The following is a 19,899-nucleotide window of genomic DNA, read 5'->3' as shown; positions in this document are numbered from 1 at the left end:
AATATTAATATACTGTACTGTATCAAAGGGTCATGGCATATCAAGTGCATATGGGAATCTCATTTAAGTGAGTACTTAAATGGAAATATCCACTTTTGTTTATGTCTGTCATGTCCTAATGTTTGATTTTAATGTTAATGTTAACATTGTCGGTACATGATCCTGTCTTCATTTGGTCTGTTGCTGGGGATGTGTGAATGTACAGACGATAGAGAAGCATTTTGTTGTGAGAGCAGTGGCTGATTTGTCCTCTGTATTACAGCAGACTTGTTATGAAAAGTTGGTACAAAATCGCTTCAAGTTGGATGACGTTATCTCTGTCTTTGTCCAGTCAAAGCCGTACAGTAACGTGGTGTCCATGAGGGGTATATGCTGGTGTATGAACTCTTTGTATACACCAATACTGCATCTCCGTTTTGTCATCAACATCTATTTGTAAATCACTGTTGCACATTTTCCATCCTCCTTAAATGTCTGTAAAAATGTTGTAAATTAAATATATGTGTAGTCGTGCTATAGACATTTGAACTAGATGTTGTTAAGGCAGTAGTTCACAATGAATTTGCTGCTGTTATTGTTTTCTGTGAACACATAGATGGGAGTTGTGTTTTGTCTCAGTGTGTCTTTAGTTGCTGATTCTTCTTCTCACTCTGCTTCTATTCATTTCACCCACATTGATGTTTTCATTTCTCCTTCACCTGTGGCACTCGATGGTAACTGAGCCTATCACTTATTTTTTGTTTGGATATTTTCAACGTTTAACCTCTGTGTCCAGTTTTTTACAATGTCACTCCATCTTTGAGCCTTGACAGATTCCTGTTCAGAGCATGCCATTTCCTCCTCACGGAATGAGATTGCATGTCTTACTACATTGCCACAAATAACTAATTCTGTCTTTATTTTGTCTTCCCTCCCCCATTTGTTCTATTCACATACTGTGTTGTTTCCTGCCTGTGCTAAAAACCTTCGAAAAAAACTTTTCAAACCCCCACACAAAAACTCTAAACTGAACGTTTTGAATTGAACTGACTCTCAATGAACTGTGAAATTGTGGAACATTGCCTCCTGTTCATGACTGAAGGCATATTACAAGCGTCAGGACTTAGCTGAGGAAAGAGACTGCTGGGATCTCCAGAGGGAGGTGGTGAAGCAGAGGTCGCTGCGCAGCAAGCGTCTCCACAGCATCCCCGAGGTGGCTGAGGAAGAGTCGGACAGTGTGGACAGCATGGGCCAGCGCCTGTGCTTCGAAGAGAGCGGGCGGCCGGGAACGCCACACACCCAGCGGAGGATGTACCCTCAGGACCCTCACATGCGCAGCCATCTCACCCCCAACAAGAACTCCCGCCTGCAGCGCCAACGCTCGTCGCCTCGCTTCACCGACAGCCGCTACTGCTACAGCGCAGACGACCGCAGTTTAGGGCGACCCAACCGCCAGAACACCAAGAGTCCTGACAGTGGTTTAGACTGCGGCAGCGAGGAAGAAGGCTCTCTGGGACGGGGTCATCGAGGGTACTACGCTCACGGGAGTCCCATGCGGGGGCCTGTGCGCATCATCCACTGTGAAGGCCCGGTAGAGAGGCGGGCGCTGGCTATGGGCCGTAAAAGAACTCTGACCCGCCAGTGCAGCGTGGAGGAGGAGTTCTCTGACGTCCCACTGACTGCAGCCATGTCGGTACATACGGGTGACTTTAGGAACAGGGAGCACTTTGGGCCTGGTCGGGAGGCTGGGCAACGAAACTACTCCAGGGAAGGTGCCCTGAGCGAGGGCAGGCTGAACGAGCTGGACAGGGTCTATTACAGCCCCCACAGGGAGGCTAGGGCCCAGTCTTTGTCCAGGCTCAACCGGGACCAGCCGCTGGTGTGTGATTCAGACTTTATGCTGTACTTTCCATCAGCAAGCTGCAGCCATTCTGTTCCTTAATGTTGTCTGTTTTTCTTTTCTTTTTCTTCAATGATAACCCCCTTCCTTTCATTTGGCTTTTTTTCCTCATTCTTGACAAGTTATCACACGTTCATGGTTGGTCTGATTTGATGTTTTATTTTTGTGCGAATTACTTTGCTTGTATTGAGAGTGTTAGGTGGATTTTAAAGTACAGCTTTTTAAATTACCTAAAGGCCATTTAACAACGTTTTGACTTCTCATGTCTTTGAGGGGAAAGGCTCCATGTGAAGGAGAGTCTCTTTGCGGTGCATGGGGACGTGCTGCTCCTGTCTCTTCTTCCCTGCCTGTGCCTTCTCTCTGCCAGCTGCCAGCTTCATATGTTGCTCTTCATGTCTCACCCTCAAGAGCTGCAGCCACAGCGCTCCGCCTCACGCTTGGAGCTTTACTTCAGCTTCTCCTACATTTCCATTGCCTCACATACAAAAACAAGGCCAAAGCAAGGCTTTTGCAGCCTGTGGGGGTTCATTTAGCCCTCGACCCATTCACATCATCCGTTGCTTGTCTCATTCACCTGTTTCAGCAAAAAAATTCTCTTGTTCATCATAACTTTTCATTTAATAAATGTTTCGATTGTAGTGCTGCAAAGCCCCAGGCTGAAGCTATAATGGCTTTGCTCATCCGACCACATCTTTAACCATTTTCACTCACACTCAACTCTCCACTTTTATTCCTCCTATTTTCATCTGTTCTTCCTCTCTGTTCTTTATACGCTGTGTCTGTCTTTTCTGTCGTCTTTCGCTTCCTTTTCTCATCAAGGAGCTGACATGCACAGAACAAAACAAACCAAACAAATGGTCTTTAGCTAAAACATCTGACCCTTCCTGAACCCCAGTCCATGTTGTTGTGTTGGGAGTTGATTTGATTTACTTGTTTTGATGGTTTGTTGGGTTTCTTTATTTTATTTTTCTTCTATTATTTTGCCTCCCTAAGGACAAATGGAAGCCACATCATTTGCTCTTATGGTTTTTCAGTTTTTTTTAACAGGATTGTGGGATTCTTTTAAATTATTTAAGAGGTTTAATTGCCCTCATTGCGCACGGCTGACTGTCCTAACCTCCTATCTGTTGTTTTTTACTCTAAAGATCATTGGGAACTCACCATCACATGGAAGCGCAGATCGTCTGGACCATTCAGGGAGGAGGCCGGTTCACATCGGCACCCCCCCTCAGCGACGACCCATCCCATCCATTGGTTAGTGAGGTCACCACATGAGGATCTCCACCTGCAGGGCCACTGATGTTTGTGCTGTTTATACCATGTGTTTCCCTTTTATCCATATGAGCCGAGCTATACATCTCTCCCATAGAGCTTTAACAACCACGTAGACCCCTTTTTTTTTTTGTGGGGTGTTTGCGCACCCTGTAGCTGTCCATCCTCATGAGCTGGATTCGCCAAATGTTCACATGCAGTTTTGCAGGAAAGTTACCTCAGACACACTCCCTATGCCTGTGTTTACTGTGGGTTAACATTTTTTACATGACCACGCAATCTGACCTCCCCGCAACAGTGCAAGCATTGCTGTTTTACACCCAGTGACTCCAGAGTGAAATCTGTTGCCTTGTACACCTCCCCCTCACCTCAGGGCAACCTCATCATCCTACTGTCTCAGCATGAGTGAATGGGCCATGGGGTAGAGCAGAGTGTGTGTGCGGGGGATCTCTGACCGTTGTGATTGGTGTCTTCTGTAGAGATCACCATGGACAGTAACAGTGAGGGGAGTGAGGGGAACCTCTCACCCGTCAAGGAGGATGTTTACTATGGCAGTGTAGCTCGGCGCAGGATATGGCGATCCATGTCCTCAGAGGATCAATATGGTATGTGGCGCAGCTTCTCTCCAAGATGACAATTCACCTTGACAATGCCAGAAAAGGCCCAGAGTCCTTCTTGAACACATGCAGTGATATCATGGTGGTCTTTGTTCTGTGCTGGACAGTTAGCTGCTGTGTTTACTTTAGCTTAGCTTAGCTGAATAAAGCTGACGGGGGAAGTCAAGACTGGCCACTTTTCCTGTTGCTGGAGAATGAAAATCCCTTCCCTGTATGTACTCCTACACCTTCAATCCCAAGAAACCCCAACCCACCCACTCTTCGCATTCACCCTCCATACCCAGGCCTCTCTCCACCCCACTGCAACCTAGCCCACCCTCCTCTTCCTTACCTGCTCCGCAACCTCTTTTCCTTCTCCTCCTGCCTTTGCCAAAGAGCAGCCAGGTTCCTTTGTTAATTTTGCATGACTCGTTTAAAATACAGTGAGAAGGAAAGATCCATTACCAGATAAATTGGTGCATTCTTGCCTTGATAGTATCAGTGGGTTGCACATTCATTTATTCTGCTGTCATCCAAATCAAACATGTTTTACGCTGTTGAAAGACATCTTCCAAAAGGCACATTTCAGTCTCTCTGTTAGTAATTGTTGCTAGATCTCTGAGCCATTATTCAGACTGACAATCTGCCATTGAAACATTTAACATGGTGATCCATGAGAAGCATGGGGAACTGATATCAGGTTCATCCCTTCCCCCTCACTGTCCCTGATATCTGCATTGCCAGGAACTGCTGGGGCATTTGATGTGTTATCTCCCATGGGAACGTGCCTCCTTTGCCCTTTTCGCTGCACATTGTTTCCAGATGTGTCCTAAAAGCATGACATTACACCTGCATTTGATGTAGGAATGCGCTCCTCGTCATGTCTGATCCCGGGAAAGCATGCATGTTACTCAGCCTCTGTGAGATAAGGCAGTGAAACAGCAATGAACTATAGTGCAGTGGTATTTGTGTCCTCCTGATGTGCACCCTTGCACCCCCAAAAACTGCTTGACACGTGTTTCCTGTCTGTGGTGCGTTGTACTGTGTTCTGTGATATTTGGTAACTGACACGCCAGCAAGCAGAGATGTGTGAACAAAGAACCCTGCTGTACGATGATTATACAGTAAAAGTATCTTTTGCGTTCAGTAAGTGGGCAAAACCCAAAAATCATTTATCCAAGCGAAACAGATTAAAACTATAGCTATCACATTCGACCTCTGGCTCTTTTTTCACACATGCATCTCATCGCCCTCTCCCCTGTCAGCTCTAACAAAGAGACATCTTCTGCTCTCATTGCCTCTACAGCCATCGTGGCTGTATAAGGCTGGTAGTAGCAGCAGAGGCCTCCTCTATGTTTCAGACGGCTATGGCGGGCGTAGGCACGGCCGGGGACGGCGCTCTTCGGATTACTATGAGGAATCAGAGCTGGAGGAGCTGACCCGAGTGTTTGTGGCTCTCTTTGACTATGACCCCCTGTCCATGTCTCCCAACCCTGATGCTGGTGATGAGGAGCTGCCATTCAAGGAGGGCCAGATCATCAAGGTGGGGGCTTGATTCTTGAAATTACTAACACCTATAGATATGGTTAAGCTCCAAAGGATTCATACCCATCACAAGTTTTGATCTACAGTGAATTTTTGTTAGACTAATAAGTTTTTTCTGACTAACCATTACATAAATAAATGACAAATGATGGTAAGAAGTCATTAAAGAGCTATTCCCAAATAGCAAACTATGGGTGAATCAATGTTGAATCTATGTTGAGACCTAACGTCGAAATTATACAGAAAGCGCAAGGTTGATAAAATGTTGAGTCAACGTTTGCTTACATAGATTACATGTTTTCAAACATAGATTCAACATTAATTAAACATTGACCTGTCAAACATTTTAATTAAACCAAAATACAATCTAGATTCAATGGCATCTTTTAAACACAAACTTCAATGTTGACAAAATGTTGTTGAATCAACGTTGATCCAACCATCAGTCTTCAACCGTAACCAAAATTCAACCTTCTTAACCCTAATTCAACATTGATTTAACATCTTTTGCTATCTGGGTAAAGTGTGATTTATGGTTGAAAAGCAAACGTTGACTCAACATTTTATCAACCTTGCGCTTTCTGTATAATTTCGACGTTAGGTCTCAACATAGATTCAACATTGATTCACCCATAGTTTGCTATCTGGGTTAAGATTACAGTTAAATTATTTCTAATCTTTTTGTCATTTTAAAAAGAATATTTTACCTGAAACACAATGTCTAAAATATACCTTTTCTCAGAAATCAATGACAAAACCTTTACTTGCCACCTCAGCACTCAGTTTTTATAACTGCTAATGAGCTTTCTGCATGTCTCCGTTGGGATTTCTCTCCGCTCCTCTTTTGCAACACTCTCCAGGTCTCTGAGGTTGGACTGTTTCTTTGCCATCACTCTGGCCCGTAGTTCCCTCCACAGATTCTCAATGGCATTCAGGTCTGCCTCCAACATGTTGATATTATTTTCTATTGACTTTTGCTCAGCCATTTTGGCTGTATGTTCCAGATCATTGTCTTGTTGGTAGGTCCAATGCTGCCTTTGACCTAGATTTCCTCCAGATTACCTGATGTTTTCATCCTGAATCTCACTCTTGTCCTCTTTTCTCATGATGCTGTTTACTTTGATGAGGTTGCATAACCCATCAGCTGAAGAATACCTTGAAACTTATATATTCCCACCTCAATGCTTGATTACTTCTTGGTTTGTTCTACTACTCAAAGCTTCTTTCTTGTGTCCATGCGACTCCATTTTCATTTCATCACACAGCCACAGAACTGATGAAATAACATCCTCTGCATGAAAATTTTATGTTTTGTTCTTGGAGAAGTATAGTCCTCCTTGGTCAGCATCCAGTAAGACCAGCTTTAGGCAGTATTTGTCTGTCTTGAGTAATTAGTGTTCAAGACGAGGAGAAGTGCTGGTCCAGAGCAGTGGAACAAGCTTCCCAAGGTGCGTGGACAAGATTGGAGTTGCCCTAGTGTAAGATCAAATGGACAGAGCTGTGGAGACCGGAGTCATACGTTCTATGTATGACACCCTTCCTCCACCATCACATTTTTTGGGGCTAAGAGACGACCCAAATTGCAATCTCTGTGGCCAAAAGGGGACACATACTCATGTACTGTCTGAGTGTAAAACGGCCCTTACCCAAGGCTGGTACAAATGGCACAGTGCTTTAGTCCATTGTTGACACAATAGAGTGGGAGAGATGCAGAAAGAGACCAGTAGCAACAGGACTGTGCAAATTTCTATCACTACCTCTGGACTCGCTGCAGTCTTTCTGACCGAAGACTTAGGCCAGACTAGTGTAGACCCAGCACACATTCAACAATATTTCACAAGGACTGAAGAAGACCATCACTTTTATTAAGGAGGGAACCAGGCCAGAGGAGATCAAGAGAGCACCAAAGTTCAACCTGCAAAATGAAGGTTCGACGTGGGGAAGAAACTGCTATTCCCGAATGTGTTTCAAACAGTTCTTTGTCCGGACATCGTTCTATGGTCAGACAATGACCACAAGATCATCCTGATTGAGCTGACTACCTTGAGAGGAGGGCTGTATGGAGGCCAACAAGAGGAAGGCCTTGAAATTTCAACCTCTAATCCTGGAGTGCAGAGACAATGGATGGAATGCATGGCTATTCCCTGTGGAAGTAGGATATCAAGGCTTCCCTGCCAAATCAGTGTTGACAGGGAAGACTGGGGGAGGAGGCTGGTAAGGCATCTTGTTGGTTATGGTGTAGGAGGAAGGAGGAAAGCTTGAATTCAGGAGCAGATGGGCAGTGACTTGGCCACTGCTTCCTTATTCCTGCATAAAAAGCACCCAAAAAACTATTAGTTGACCACCTGGAGAGTGTCGTGTTTAAGGGTCGAAGCACTCAAAGAGGGTTGGGCACCACCAGATGACGTTTGCTCCAGGCCGAAAGCTTCGGTCACCTAAAGAGGTGACCGTGAAAAGCACTCACCAGATGTATTTTTACAACTTGCCACCAGAACTGCTCAGAATCATTAGGATTCTTGTATTCTTCTTCACTTTTGGTTCTCTACGATTGCTAGTGAGTTTATTCGTTCATTCTGTGGAACTCCTTGTACTTCTTCATTGTTTGGCCTCTGGCACTTGAAAACACTTGGCTATGATTAATAGCCTCCATCTTGTGAACGACCACAAAATACAACTCTATTTCAGTTATAAACCCTAATATCAAGATGACTAAAAACTCTTTGGTGTTAGCTATGACTTAGAGTTGACTAGGAGTTGACTAGAGAACTACAACATCAGCTTTTCTGAACATATTGTGTATTTCAAAACTCTGTCACATGGTATAAATTTTCAGGACCATTTGGAATGGTGTAGGAGCTCCATTTTCTCAAAAATAGGAGACATTTTTGGACATGAAATTTTTAGAAAAATGTGAAAAAAATAGAAATGCACATTGTCTTACTGTCTTTTGTGAACTGATTATGTCATTTCAAGCCATAGGACACCTATTGGTCAAATATAAATTCAGTATATATTCAACTTTAGCATGGGTATGAAGAATTTTGGGCTTGACTATAGGTATCTTTCATACGTAACTAAGAACACGGAACTAAAAAATGTAAAAGAAAGTCTCATGTCTTGTACTTCTCTCAGTTGTCAGTGCTTAAATGTTGTGTTAGCTAATGCCTTGAGAGTAACATAAATAATGGTCCCATTTGGCAGTCTTACATTGCAGGTTTCATGGCATCTGTCTGTTGTTTCTGGCTGAGCGTCTTCCACTAAAACTTTGTTGTTCTTTTAGGTGTTTGGCAATAAAGACACAGACGGTTTCTACAGGGCGGAGATCCGAGACCGAGTGGGTCTGATCCCCTGTAACATGGTCTCTGAGATCCAAACAGAAGATGATGAAATGATGGACCAGCTCCTTAAACAGGGCTTCCTCCCACTCAATACTCCTGTGGAGAAGTTAGGTGAGACACAATTTTCCAACTCACTTTTTTTTCTTTTGACCTTATAACCTCTGTGGTTGTCTGGCCAACTTAATGCTTTACTGGACTGCTTCTTACTGACTCGCTTTCCTCTACTTCTCCCACTTAATTATGTTTTTCTGCTTTCCTGTGAAGTGAACTGTGACCGTTTCAAAGATGGCCGCTCAATTAATCGCAGGTCCAGAAAGTCCAAGAGAGGTCTGTTTCCAGCGAGATGCTCTTCTGCTCTCTGCTTCATCTTTATTGCCTTTTTTTCACTCCTTATCATCCTTATTCATGTGTGAACTTTTAGTTAATTTATGCTATATTTGCCACCACTAAGCTTTCCCTAACTACTAACATGGACACAGTTTTAAACATTGATGGCGTTACAAGACTTCTGTGTGTCGTCACTGACTGTCACACTTTAAGTCAAGTTTTTTATATTCTCATCATGAACTACTCTTGTCTTTGTGTCTGTATTTTATGGCTTTTCCTCTTTACAGAAAGAAACAGGCGGAGTGGGCGTCAGCATCCGATGTCAACGCGGAGAATGGTGGCCCTGTATGACTACGACCCCAGAGAGAGCTCCCCTAACGTTGACGTTGAGGTACTGTCCTCCTTTAGCTCTGACTTTTAACTTTGTCTTGACCATTCTCTGTCACAACCATCATGCTAACAAAAACATAAAAGCAAAGCACATATCATTTTGAGCTGTACAGGCACTAAGACGAGAATATTATACTTGTACTTGATAAGTTCATATTTTAAAGAAATGGTTCGACATTTTGGGAAGCACAGTAAATTGCACTGTTGCCGAGTTACTTGAGAAGATTGATATCACTGTCGTGTGTGTCTGTTGAAATGAACATGAGAACACGAGCAGGCTCGTCTGTCCATAGCATTCATAGTCTAAATAATTTTCTGCAGGCAGACAGTTGAGCTGCTTAGCATGAATCCGAGTTTTTAATTTCAGCAAATGTCCAAATAGAATTTCAGCTAAAGGATAGCAATAGTTTTAAAGTGAAGTATTACTCAAAGTGTCTGATTTTGCTGCTTAAATGCAACAATATTTGCAGTACTGGCAATACGCCAAGGAACACAACAGAGTTATGTGTCTGTCTGTCCGTCTGTTAACAACATTATTCAAAAATGGACTAACGGATTTAGATGAAATTTTCAGGGAAGGTCAAGAATTACACAAGGACCAAGTGATTAGATTATAGTCTGGATCCACGCATTTCTTAAAGACTTCTGTATCATTGCGAGATAGCGGCACGGTGTCACCATAACTATATCAACAAGTGAACACTACGTCACCTGCCTGCTGACGATCACATGATTGCAATCAGAGGTGGGGAGTAACGAGTTACATTTACTCCGTAATTTTTTTTCAAAAAGTACTTCTGAGAGTAGTTTTTCTCTGCCATACTATTTACTTTTACTTGAGTAAATTTGTGAGGAAGAAACGCTACTCTTACTCTGTTACACTGGGCTACTCTCCACTGTTACTTTTTTTATTTACCACATTAGATGTGCTTTATTTTGCGGAGCGATGCCCCCAGTGGATCTACCACATGGCTGTGTTTCACCAATCAGACGAAGCAACAATAATCACGTGACTCCGTTTCACAAGACGTCACCCTGCAGTCACATTCGTGACATAAACTCTTCGCACATAGCAGACAGGGAATGAAAAAACGGAGACATTTTCGAGAAATTTCATCTTGCTTCGGTGTCCAAAAATCCTTAGCATAGCATTAGCATGGATTTGTCTGTCTTTTGTCTTCTGTTTATTAACACGGGAAGTGAAGCGTGACGTCAGGCTTGATAGGTCCGCGTGATACGGGGGGGGGGTACAGCATTCACATACAGTCTATCTTGTTACTGGAAGTAGTTTGCACTGTTCAAACATCCAGACGTTGCCTTACTACAGGTATTTGTTTCTAAAGCTTTATGTTGTGAAAAACTGAGATTTGGAAATTTGTGTTTTTTGTGCTTTCACTTGTCATTTTGTAAAGATGTTTATTTTTACAGTTTTTTTATTATTTGAAAAGAATTTGCTCATTATTTTACATTTTTGTCTGTCTGATCACATCATTTCTAAAAAATAAATCGGACATTACAATCAAACAGTTACTCAGTACTTTCAGTACTTGAGTAGTCTTTTCACCAAATACTTTTTTACTCTTACTTGTATAATTTTTATTGATGACTACTTTCTACTTCTACTTGAGTGATATTATTTTGAAGTAACGTTACTCTTACTTAAGTACAATTTTTGGCTACTCTACCCACCTCTGATTGCGATCCTACTGCAGATCGACTGCTGTGGACTTATTGGGACTTATCCATCGTAAATTGTACGACTGAGCAGCCTTGGTGGAGTACTGCGCTCTCTGAGTGCTTTTCTTGTTCAGCATGTCGTGATTTAATCACCAAAGAAATTACAAACAGGCAATAGCCTTTATTAAAAAAACACAGAGTTAATTATACAGAGCCTATGCTTTAGTTGGATCAGCGCAAAGATGTGTATCTTTATACATGAAAGGAATGTCAGTGATTCCTAAACCATGAACTCAATGCAAAAATGTATTATCATTATTATTATTAATAAGAAAATAGAAACAAAAAGTAGTAATTGGCTCTGATGTGTATTTGGGTACAGGGCTTTATATTTTGGGTGCTGTATTATTGACCTTTAAGATTTTACAGTGCTTCAGTTATAAACCTTTTACAAATCAAATTAATTTCAACGTTGCCTCATCAAAAATACAAAAAAATACAGAATAATAATAGAATACAAAAAACTGAGAATGTTAGTGGTGTCTGGCTATTTAGAAAGATTTAATTTGAGATGTGAGTGAAGAGCTATGGTACTCTGAAAAATCTACAGTTCTAGTTTTTTTTCCCTTCAACTGCTTTATAGTGTAGAAATAATCCAGATTTCTACTGTCTGCAGTCTGGTTTGTGAGCGTCGGTCTCACCGCACAGAGGCTGCACCTCCTCACAAATAATAATTTCACCCCTGGGATCAGTTTACAGTTTCTCCCCATTCTCCGTCTGCATGCTAAGCGTGGCTAATGAGATCTAGTCTTCTGACTGTAGCTTCATATGTAACAGACCGATATCAGTCTTCTTATCTAACTCTTGACAAGAGATTATTGAAATATTCCTTTAAATTACATTAGGGGCAATGTGTGCATAAGTGAGGCTGAATGGGGAGTTAGAGTTAGTGCTATGTTAGTTAAGGGATTTAAAGTACATTCCCGTGCTGTTATTTTTTTTTGGCCCTTCCCCCGTGGTTTCACTTACTCTCACCTTTCTATTGGCACTGCCACCGACACAGTATGAAGGCAACAGACTGAATGAGGAGGTGAGTGAGGGTGAGGAGGGTACGGTACTGTCTGCTCTGTGTGTGTTTCCTCCCCCGTTTGTTGGAGTGCAAAGGAGGAGGTGGGCTTTGGATAACGGGCCTCGGCCCTCTGTCCTTGGTGGTCATGAGCACAGCCCCCACCCCCCCCATGCATTGCCTGAGCCAGCATCTCCCCTCCTCGGTTTGGTCTTTTGTGTCGACCTCTCTCCTACATACTGTACATGCGCTATGTTTGGTTTGTGTGTTCTCGAGAGTCCCATAGGAGAGATGTGCCCAGTGTGTTGCAATCCTGTCTTCAAAGCTACAACATTTGATGCATTTGCAGTTGCAACAGTCCGTCTGCCGAGACTGAATTGACACTCGTGTTTAAAGATGCATCACATTGATTTGGAGAAGGAAGCACAACATTTCAAACTCATCAAACGCCACAAGATTTGATGTTTTGGAAAGTTTTCTGGCATGAAAGTACAAAAGCACAAATGTATCTCAAGGCTTTTTCTTTCTTTGACAGGCTGAACTGACTTTCTGTGCCGGTGATGTCATCACAGTATTTGGTGAAATAGATGAAGATGGCTTTTACTATGTAAGTACTAAACATTTCACATATCACAAAATAAAGCAATATGAGGCTGTTTAAGATTCTACTGCACTACTGTGCAGAAGTAAGGAAAAAAAAGTGCTATTAGTACCTTTTATCAGCTGACTATAGCAAGTGCAGTAACTTATAGACCATGTTTGCCTTTATCCCAGCACCAATGAAGGCATGCAGTTTTTCTATGTACTTGACAGATACTTCCAAGCCTCTTGTTCTTCTGTGGATTTGGGCTGTTTCAGTTGCTTTTGTCCCTGCAGTCTGACTCCATGATGTTGACATCAGGGCTCTGTGGGGTCCATGCCATCTGTTGCTGGACAGCTCGTTCATCCTTCAGTTCCAGAAAGTTCTTGATGATTCTGCCTCAGTGCATGCATGCAGCTTCAAGTGCATATTCAAGACTCCTTTATGGGGTGCCCATTTTAGAAGTCAGATTGAAAGATTAAAAGGCAGCTAGAGATTGTTTTGAAACCGTGAAAGAAAAAGGCAATTAAATGGCCTGATCTCTTGGAAATGACTGGTGCAGTAAGTTTTTGCAGCTGTGGGAGAACTTAAGGATTTATAGTCTTAAATCCCTTTCAGACATGAACTCCTTTCTGTTAATCTGACAACTATGTGTCACCTTCATATCTCAGTGAGCTCCCTGTTCACTTTTCGGCCACCTCACGAGGTCACACCTAATAACATCACTTTCAACATGGCACAAGTCTGATCTTCATGCAATCACATTAACGGAAATGCACACAGAGGGAGCGTACTTTGAGTTGCATGAAGTGATTTGGATTTCAGCACCACCTCTTATATCCACTTTGCTATACAATTTCAAATCAATTACAAACTCAAATGTCCATAAAAAATAAAACTTTACGGTGATGAAAACAGAGATAAACACATTAATCAGCACTCTTGGTGGTATGAAACACCTCAATAATGAATGTAATTTGGATTTTGGCAAAGCATTAACAGAAGCTGGAGTTCAGTTTGTTGCTTCCATTTCTTTAGGAATCTTTCCTCTTAGTTTATCAAATAACTGCAGAATCGCCGCAGGATCTATATGAGCACCTCTAACATGAGAGAGTTGTGTGCATTTGTGCACATGGAACAACAGCAGTAACTTGGTCAGTTACTTACAGTTATAAATGGCATGGAGACAGGATCAGTCTGGATCAGGATCTAACTGCAAGTCACACTGTGTACTTTTCCTAACCTCAAACACACAGATTTACAGTTTATCGGCTGTAGTTACATCATCACAAGCCGAGTTTTTACGTATTTTATATATACATTTTATACGTAAAATAACAAATTGTATCTGTGCCTGAGAAATCATTTTCAAATAAGTCATCCGTTACAAAAACACCTCTCAAGGAAGTGTGTTTATTCCAGATCACATGACCTGCTCCACATGATGTCATTTCCTCCTGAAGAAAACACTGGCAAGACATCAAGGCTTTCTGAGTTATTTAATATAAAGTAGTGTGTGAGTCAAGTGTGGATTTATCGCATGTCAACAGGTTTACTAAAGTATTTTTCTAAACAACTTTCAATTTCAATTTTACTCAATTCTATATATAATATTTTAGAAGAATCTTTCTCTAAAGATGCCATGTGGTGTTTGGTTATAGGCGGCCATGTTGATTTTTTGGCCTGAAAACAGCAAAAATGTCAACTATGATACAGAAAGTCCTGCAATTATATACTGGCCCAGTTAGATTATCGTCACACATGGGCAGAGTTTTCAGCGATTAGAACATCATTAATAAACTACACTGCTCAGACACTTTCATATGTTTGCTAGCGACATATATTCAGTCTTTTGTTTGTTAGTGTATTATTGTGTATTTTACGTCGCTTGATGTTCTGTCCGATGTGTCGTCAGTGACAAATATCGCGGCAGTACCGTGGATCTCTCCGTCACTGTGGTAGGTATGTGTGAAAGAAGCTGTGAGGAGCGACTGCTGTCACTTTAACAAACCAGTGGCAGTAGAAATGTTACGTATCACATTTCTAAACAGGGCTTTACACAAACCAACAAAAAGAAGTGGGTCTTAGCAAACAGTGAATTAGCAGTGGACAAACATGATTTTGGCATCAGTCGTTCCTCCCAAACTTCAGCTCTACTGCAGATTTAAAGGGGGCATTTCTGTGTCTGTCTCAGCTTTGAAGAGATCTTGTGAAAGCGTTAGGCAACATTTAAAGTGAACTACAGCAGAGGGAGTCTCACTGTTCTTGTGTACTCTACAGGGCGAGCTCAATGGACACAAGGGACTTGTTCCTTCCAACTTTCTAGAAGAAGTGCCTGATGATGTAGAGGTTTTTCTCACTGACTCACCATCTCGGTACCCCCAGGACACTCCAGCACGGATAAAGACCAAAAGGGTACATGCTCCTTCGCAGTACTAGCCCTCTGTCATCCATTTACTCTTTTCAGTTCCCTCTATCTCCTTTAGTTTTGTGTCTGTGCGTGTGTGTCTCATTGATCAAAGTACAAAGAGATTTCTGACTCTAGAGCATTACACTGTAAATACATAGATGTCTAAGATTGATGAAAAAAATGAAACTTTAAGACTAATACTTGACAGAGGTACTTTTATTTTTCATGTTTACTGCTGTGAAAAGGGGGGAAGTTGTGCATTGTATAATACATGGGTATATTGTATTCATAAAGCATTCTCAATGAGAGTAAAATGGAAAGCGAGAAACTCCTGTGACTTTCTACTTGTTATGTCATGTCTTGAAAAAGAGCAGTTAACACTTTTTTGCACATGCATATTTAGCATTCTAACAGATGCTTTATGAATATATTCTGTGTTTGATTCATTTCTAATAGAGTAAATAGTTTTGTTGTACTGAAAGATGAACTATGTAGTGTGTAGCTCAGCATGGTATATAGTCCAGATGCATGAACTCTTGAACATTTTATAAAAAGATAAGTCTAGTGTAGTACAACTTTTGTATCTGCTCCTGAACGCCTTGTTTTGTAAATTGCTTTCTTGTAAAGTAGCACGCAAAGGTCACTTAGCCTATGTTGCCATCAGAGAATAATTTCAGAAGTAATTATTTACTAAATGTAAATATGTGATGTTATTTTTGTGTTTAACAACTAATGCAATTGTTAAAAATATGAATAGGTGTCATCAGATGTTTCTTTTCCTGTGTTCTAATTTGCCATTGTCATAGTGCAAACTATTGAAATGCCATCACCATATTTTTTTATTTCTTTTCCTCACCCGCTTGGCAAAACAGAAGAAGAGTGTTCATTTCACACCTTAAAGGCTCTGTTTCCGTCACGTAAGTGAGCAACTGAGGATACCAAGATTACGCTCCCCTCGTCTAATGCAGATGACATGGGTCCCCTTAGTTTCTGGTATGCAACATGTGTACTTTGTATGACATTCCTTTAGCACTGTTATGCCTCTAGGTAGCTGTAGGAACTGTCTTTGTTTCACCAAAACAATCGATGCTCTTTGTTGGTAGGACGTAGTAACCCTAGCCAATGCATTAGACAAGAAGTATGGTATCTTCAGTTGTTTCTCTGAGTGTTGTACATGACAATGTCCGTCTCCTGCAATAAGCTCCTGCTGTAACTCATGGTAAGCTAAAAGGCCATTGTTGCACAATAACCTGCAATTTTTGAAAAAAAAAAAAAATACTGCTAGCAAAGCAATTTGTGTCAGTGCAGTATGACATGCAGAAAACCTACCAACTCTATGCAAAGACTCCAAAAAGCATACCAATTTTTAAGGTTTTTGTTTTGCAGTTCGGATTGATTTTTTGTTTCTGTAGCCAAATTTAGGAGCCATTTTGTCACATATAAGGAGTAAAGTGAAGTGGTAAAAACAAATGCATCGTCAAATCAGGTAGCATTGTGGTTTTCAAACCTGTGCGAATTCTTTGAACCGAGATAAATTGATTAACTAGTATAGTAGTTACTGATTTAAAGTGAGACTATGCAGCTTTTGCTGAGAAACAACTGCTGCAGCTACATGACTGCATCACTAGCATTTGGTTAAAATGCCACGTTAATGAAACAGTAGCACAAGCTGTGATGAGTTAGCGTTAGAACAGTGTGTCTGTGTGTCTCTAGTATACACACAGTGATGTTTAGCCACCATAAAGCTACTGGTTATACAAGCCTAAGTAAGGCTTCAGCAACAAATCCTCAGAGTATTGATTTTTTAAAAAGAATTTAGCTTTTTATTTCCAAAACTTCACAATGTTTTGTTCTCTCAAAAGCGGTCTAGTCTTGCTTTAAACTCACATATTACATTTCCTGGTGTGTAAATTCTATAAATATAACCTCCGACAAATTCAATCTACGTGTCTTCCCAAAGTGCAATTTAAAAGAGCCTTTTAGCTCATGATTACAGAAAAGGAATAGTGACTAGTAGTTTCTCTGTAACCCAGTTGTACCAGTAAATCTTTATCTATATATATTTGAGAGGAAGGAAAGTGAATGTGATATAAATATGTCCCCCACTTGTCCCAAAATGCAAATGTATCTGTTAATGTGAGAGGAATTGCCCTGCCTTTGATAGTGATTGTTGGGAAATGTTGTCACCTTACACTGATGTGGAAGTTAGTGAATGTCATGCTTAAATTCTGTGTTGTAGCTTATCCATAGCAGCTCTCATTCAAAAATACAAACACTTTTTCTACCTGACAGACGAGGGAGGGTGGGAGGGTGTATCTATACCTGAGTGCGCAGGACAACATCCAGGGAGGTAGACTTCAGAGCTATGGTGGCCCTGCTGAGACAGAAAGGACTTAAGAGAAGGAGGGGAGTAGTGACTGAGGTGTGAGAGACCGCTGGCTTTTTAACACCCTCAACTGTCCCTTACGGGTCTCCCATTAGGTTCCATTGGAAAAATCGGCTCCGCCCAGAAGAGCAGCCTCTCCCACAGTGCGTCCACACATCCCTGGCTCTGGCCCTGCCACCGTGGGGCCCGGCAGTCCCATCAGGGGCCCAATGGACTTGTACTCCTCCAAAAAGAAAAAGGGACTGCTCTCCAAAGGGAAGAAACTATTGCAAAGACTTGGCGCTGTAAAATAATTTGTTGACATACTTGGAGAGTGTCACCCACTTCCTCGTAGTGATCTTTTTAAAAAAAAAACAACAAAACATTATACAGTGGACAAGTGGCATTTGTGAACTTAGCAAATGCTTTATTCTTGTACATCTGTTGTATACTAGAATATTTGTATTTTGTTAACAGTATCGACTGCATATTTTCAATAACACATTTCATGTTTTAGTCCCGAGACCTCATGGTGTCAGACGATGTAGTATCTTACCTCTGAGTCTCTGGCTGATGAGGTTTTGCTGTAGACAGAGACAGGGCCCAGGGCAAATCTCCCTTTTGCACTTGGTCAAATCTTGCCCCTAACAGACCGCATGAGTCTGACTCGTGTCTCTGTATACAGAAACCAGAATGTCATTCAAACACAGAGGGCTCAAATAAACCTCGGAGTCCAATAGAAAAGATGGAATTGGAGTGTCTTGACAGTCACACAAACTGTATGAGAGGTTTGCATGCTTTACTTCAGCACATTCCCTCCTGAACCCCGTGAGAGCGCATGCAGTGCAGTGTGTCGGGCTCAGTGTGGAACCTGGAGCATGCACCACTTTAATACGGCTGACCTGCTGTGCAGTAAACTTTGACAAATCAGCAGAATCAACTCCTTCTCTTCTGCCCTATTTCGACAAACTGTGACAGAGGTATGTGTTCCTCCTCCTCCCCTACAAACATGTTGGACTCTTACAGAACAAGCACACCTACTACAGGGTCTCTGCAGTAAAATCAGCCTGAATGGAAATGCCTAGTAGATCCAACCTCCATGTATTTGCCTTATAATCGCACAATGGTTAGTACTTTGTCCAGTAGAGCATGCAGTTTCATGCCTACTATCCGTTTATGTTGTTACTTCATAAAACTAAATCCGTCTGCAGATGTTAATCCTGACTCGTGACATGCAGGGTATTGTGTGAGTGTTGTTTTCCATAGACTCCCACATCGACGACGTCCGTCATTCATTAAAGCCCAAAAAACACATTGTTTATAGTGTTAAAAAGCAGATACAAGAAAAGGGCAAACAATCTCCCTTCATACCAAATTTTGGGACTACAGAGAGAATGAAGGGACTTTATTTTTTACTTCACTGTTGCTTATCTGATTTAAAACACGACTACTCTACTTTAACGATATTACGGATTATATATAGAAGTAGTAAATCTGTACGATAGAGCATCAGCAAATTAAATCCTGTTATTGTACCGCATTCAACTCGTAACATGCAAGACTTTGGAGCTTCACTAAAAGACGATAGGTTTGACGATTTCACAGTAGTAAACAGTGAGACACAAGGCTACCTCTATGCTGCCCCCTCTTACCCTTCTAACCCAAAATCTACTAGATCTGAAATATGCTTCTTCAAGCCAATCTGTCATTGATGCCTGTGTGTTCAGTGTCCCACATTCTGTTGGTGCAGGAAACAAGTACTGTATATCAATATATATCTACACCTTAATGTAGAGTAGTGAATGTACAATGAATTGAAAGCCAATGTATTTTCAAAGATGCCCAAAAGGATTGTGCAGATGTCCGTCTTTGTGCGTGAAATGAAACAGTCCACCTCCTGTCTCCTCACACCGTTCTGTTCTCCATTTCACCCTCTCATGTATCTGAAAATCTAGCCTATTTTTTCTACACACCAGAGTTGAACTGAAACTGCCAAAAAAGAATGTATGCAAAACATTCTGTAATACTTTCTGTACAATTCTCGGCCGAACAGCCATGTGAACCTACAGTAAACTGATGAACATCTTTTTCCTGTTTCTGGACCGCGTCCTCAGACATTGCTTCTGTTCATTTTGAGTGACTGTTGCTCTTTTTGTACTTTGTCCATTTGTAAAATTGTTTTTAAATGTTTATACTTGATTTTCAAACTGCCTTTTTTGTACATTTAAATTTATAATCAAACAGTGCAAGCTTTCCCCATGGTGTCTTGAAGACCATATTGTTTAAAAGTCTGCAATTGTGTGCTAGCTTTATGATAAGAATTATCAGCCTATATTGATGGTTACAAATTATTGTGTGGGTGTGCATGTGCAATCTTTTATATAAAAAAAATCTAAATAAATTTGATATTTTGTAATGTTTGTATGTCTGATTAATGGTAAAGCACCACACAGT

The 19,899-nt window shown here is 41.4% G+C and overlaps 1 protein-coding gene across 24 annotated transcripts in view; it reads left to right on the top strand.

Annotated features, from left to right (window-relative positions):
* rimbp2b (RIMS binding protein 2b) overlaps window positions 1-19,861 on the top strand; it is a 101,905-nt gene extending 82,044 nt beyond the window's left edge. For 6 of the 24 annotated variants that reach the window (XM_051950341.1, XM_051950338.1, XM_051950337.1 and 3 more), the window contains 11 exons: window positions 1,082-1,858; window positions 3,025-3,133; window positions 3,631-3,756; window positions 5,109-5,290; window positions 8,573-8,741; window positions 8,895-8,957; window positions 9,245-9,348; window positions 12,088-12,114; window positions 12,626-12,697; window positions 14,951-15,085; window positions 17,562-19,861. In XM_051950341.1, coding sequence (XP_051806301.1) covers window positions 1,082-1,858; window positions 3,025-3,133; window positions 3,631-3,756; window positions 5,109-5,290; window positions 8,573-8,741; window positions 8,895-8,957; window positions 9,245-9,348; window positions 12,088-12,114; window positions 12,626-12,697; window positions 14,951-15,085; window positions 17,562-17,759 — 1,962 coding nt within the window. In that variant the 3' untranslated portion in view covers window positions 17,760-19,861. Of the gene's footprint in view, window positions 1-1,081; window positions 1,859-3,024; window positions 3,134-3,630; window positions 3,757-5,053; window positions 5,291-8,572; window positions 8,742-8,894; window positions 8,958-9,244; window positions 9,349-12,087; window positions 12,115-12,625; window positions 12,698-14,950; window positions 15,086-15,952 lie in introns of those variants that run through there. The other 18 variants (XM_051950359.1, XM_051950351.1, XM_051950355.1 and 15 more) reach the window with 16 other exon arrangements.
* The last annotated feature ends 38 nt before the right edge of the window (window positions 19,862-19,899 follow it).

This window comes from Acanthochromis polyacanthus, chromosome 7 (assembly GCF_021347895.1).
Source record: "Acanthochromis polyacanthus isolate Apoly-LR-REF ecotype Palm Island chromosome 7, KAUST_Apoly_ChrSc, whole genome shotgun sequence".
Classification (NCBI taxonomy): domain Eukaryota; kingdom Metazoa; phylum Chordata; class Actinopteri; family Pomacentridae; genus Acanthochromis; species Acanthochromis polyacanthus.
Note: the sequence above shows the minus strand (reverse complement) of the source record. Positions and strands in the feature narration are given on the sequence as shown.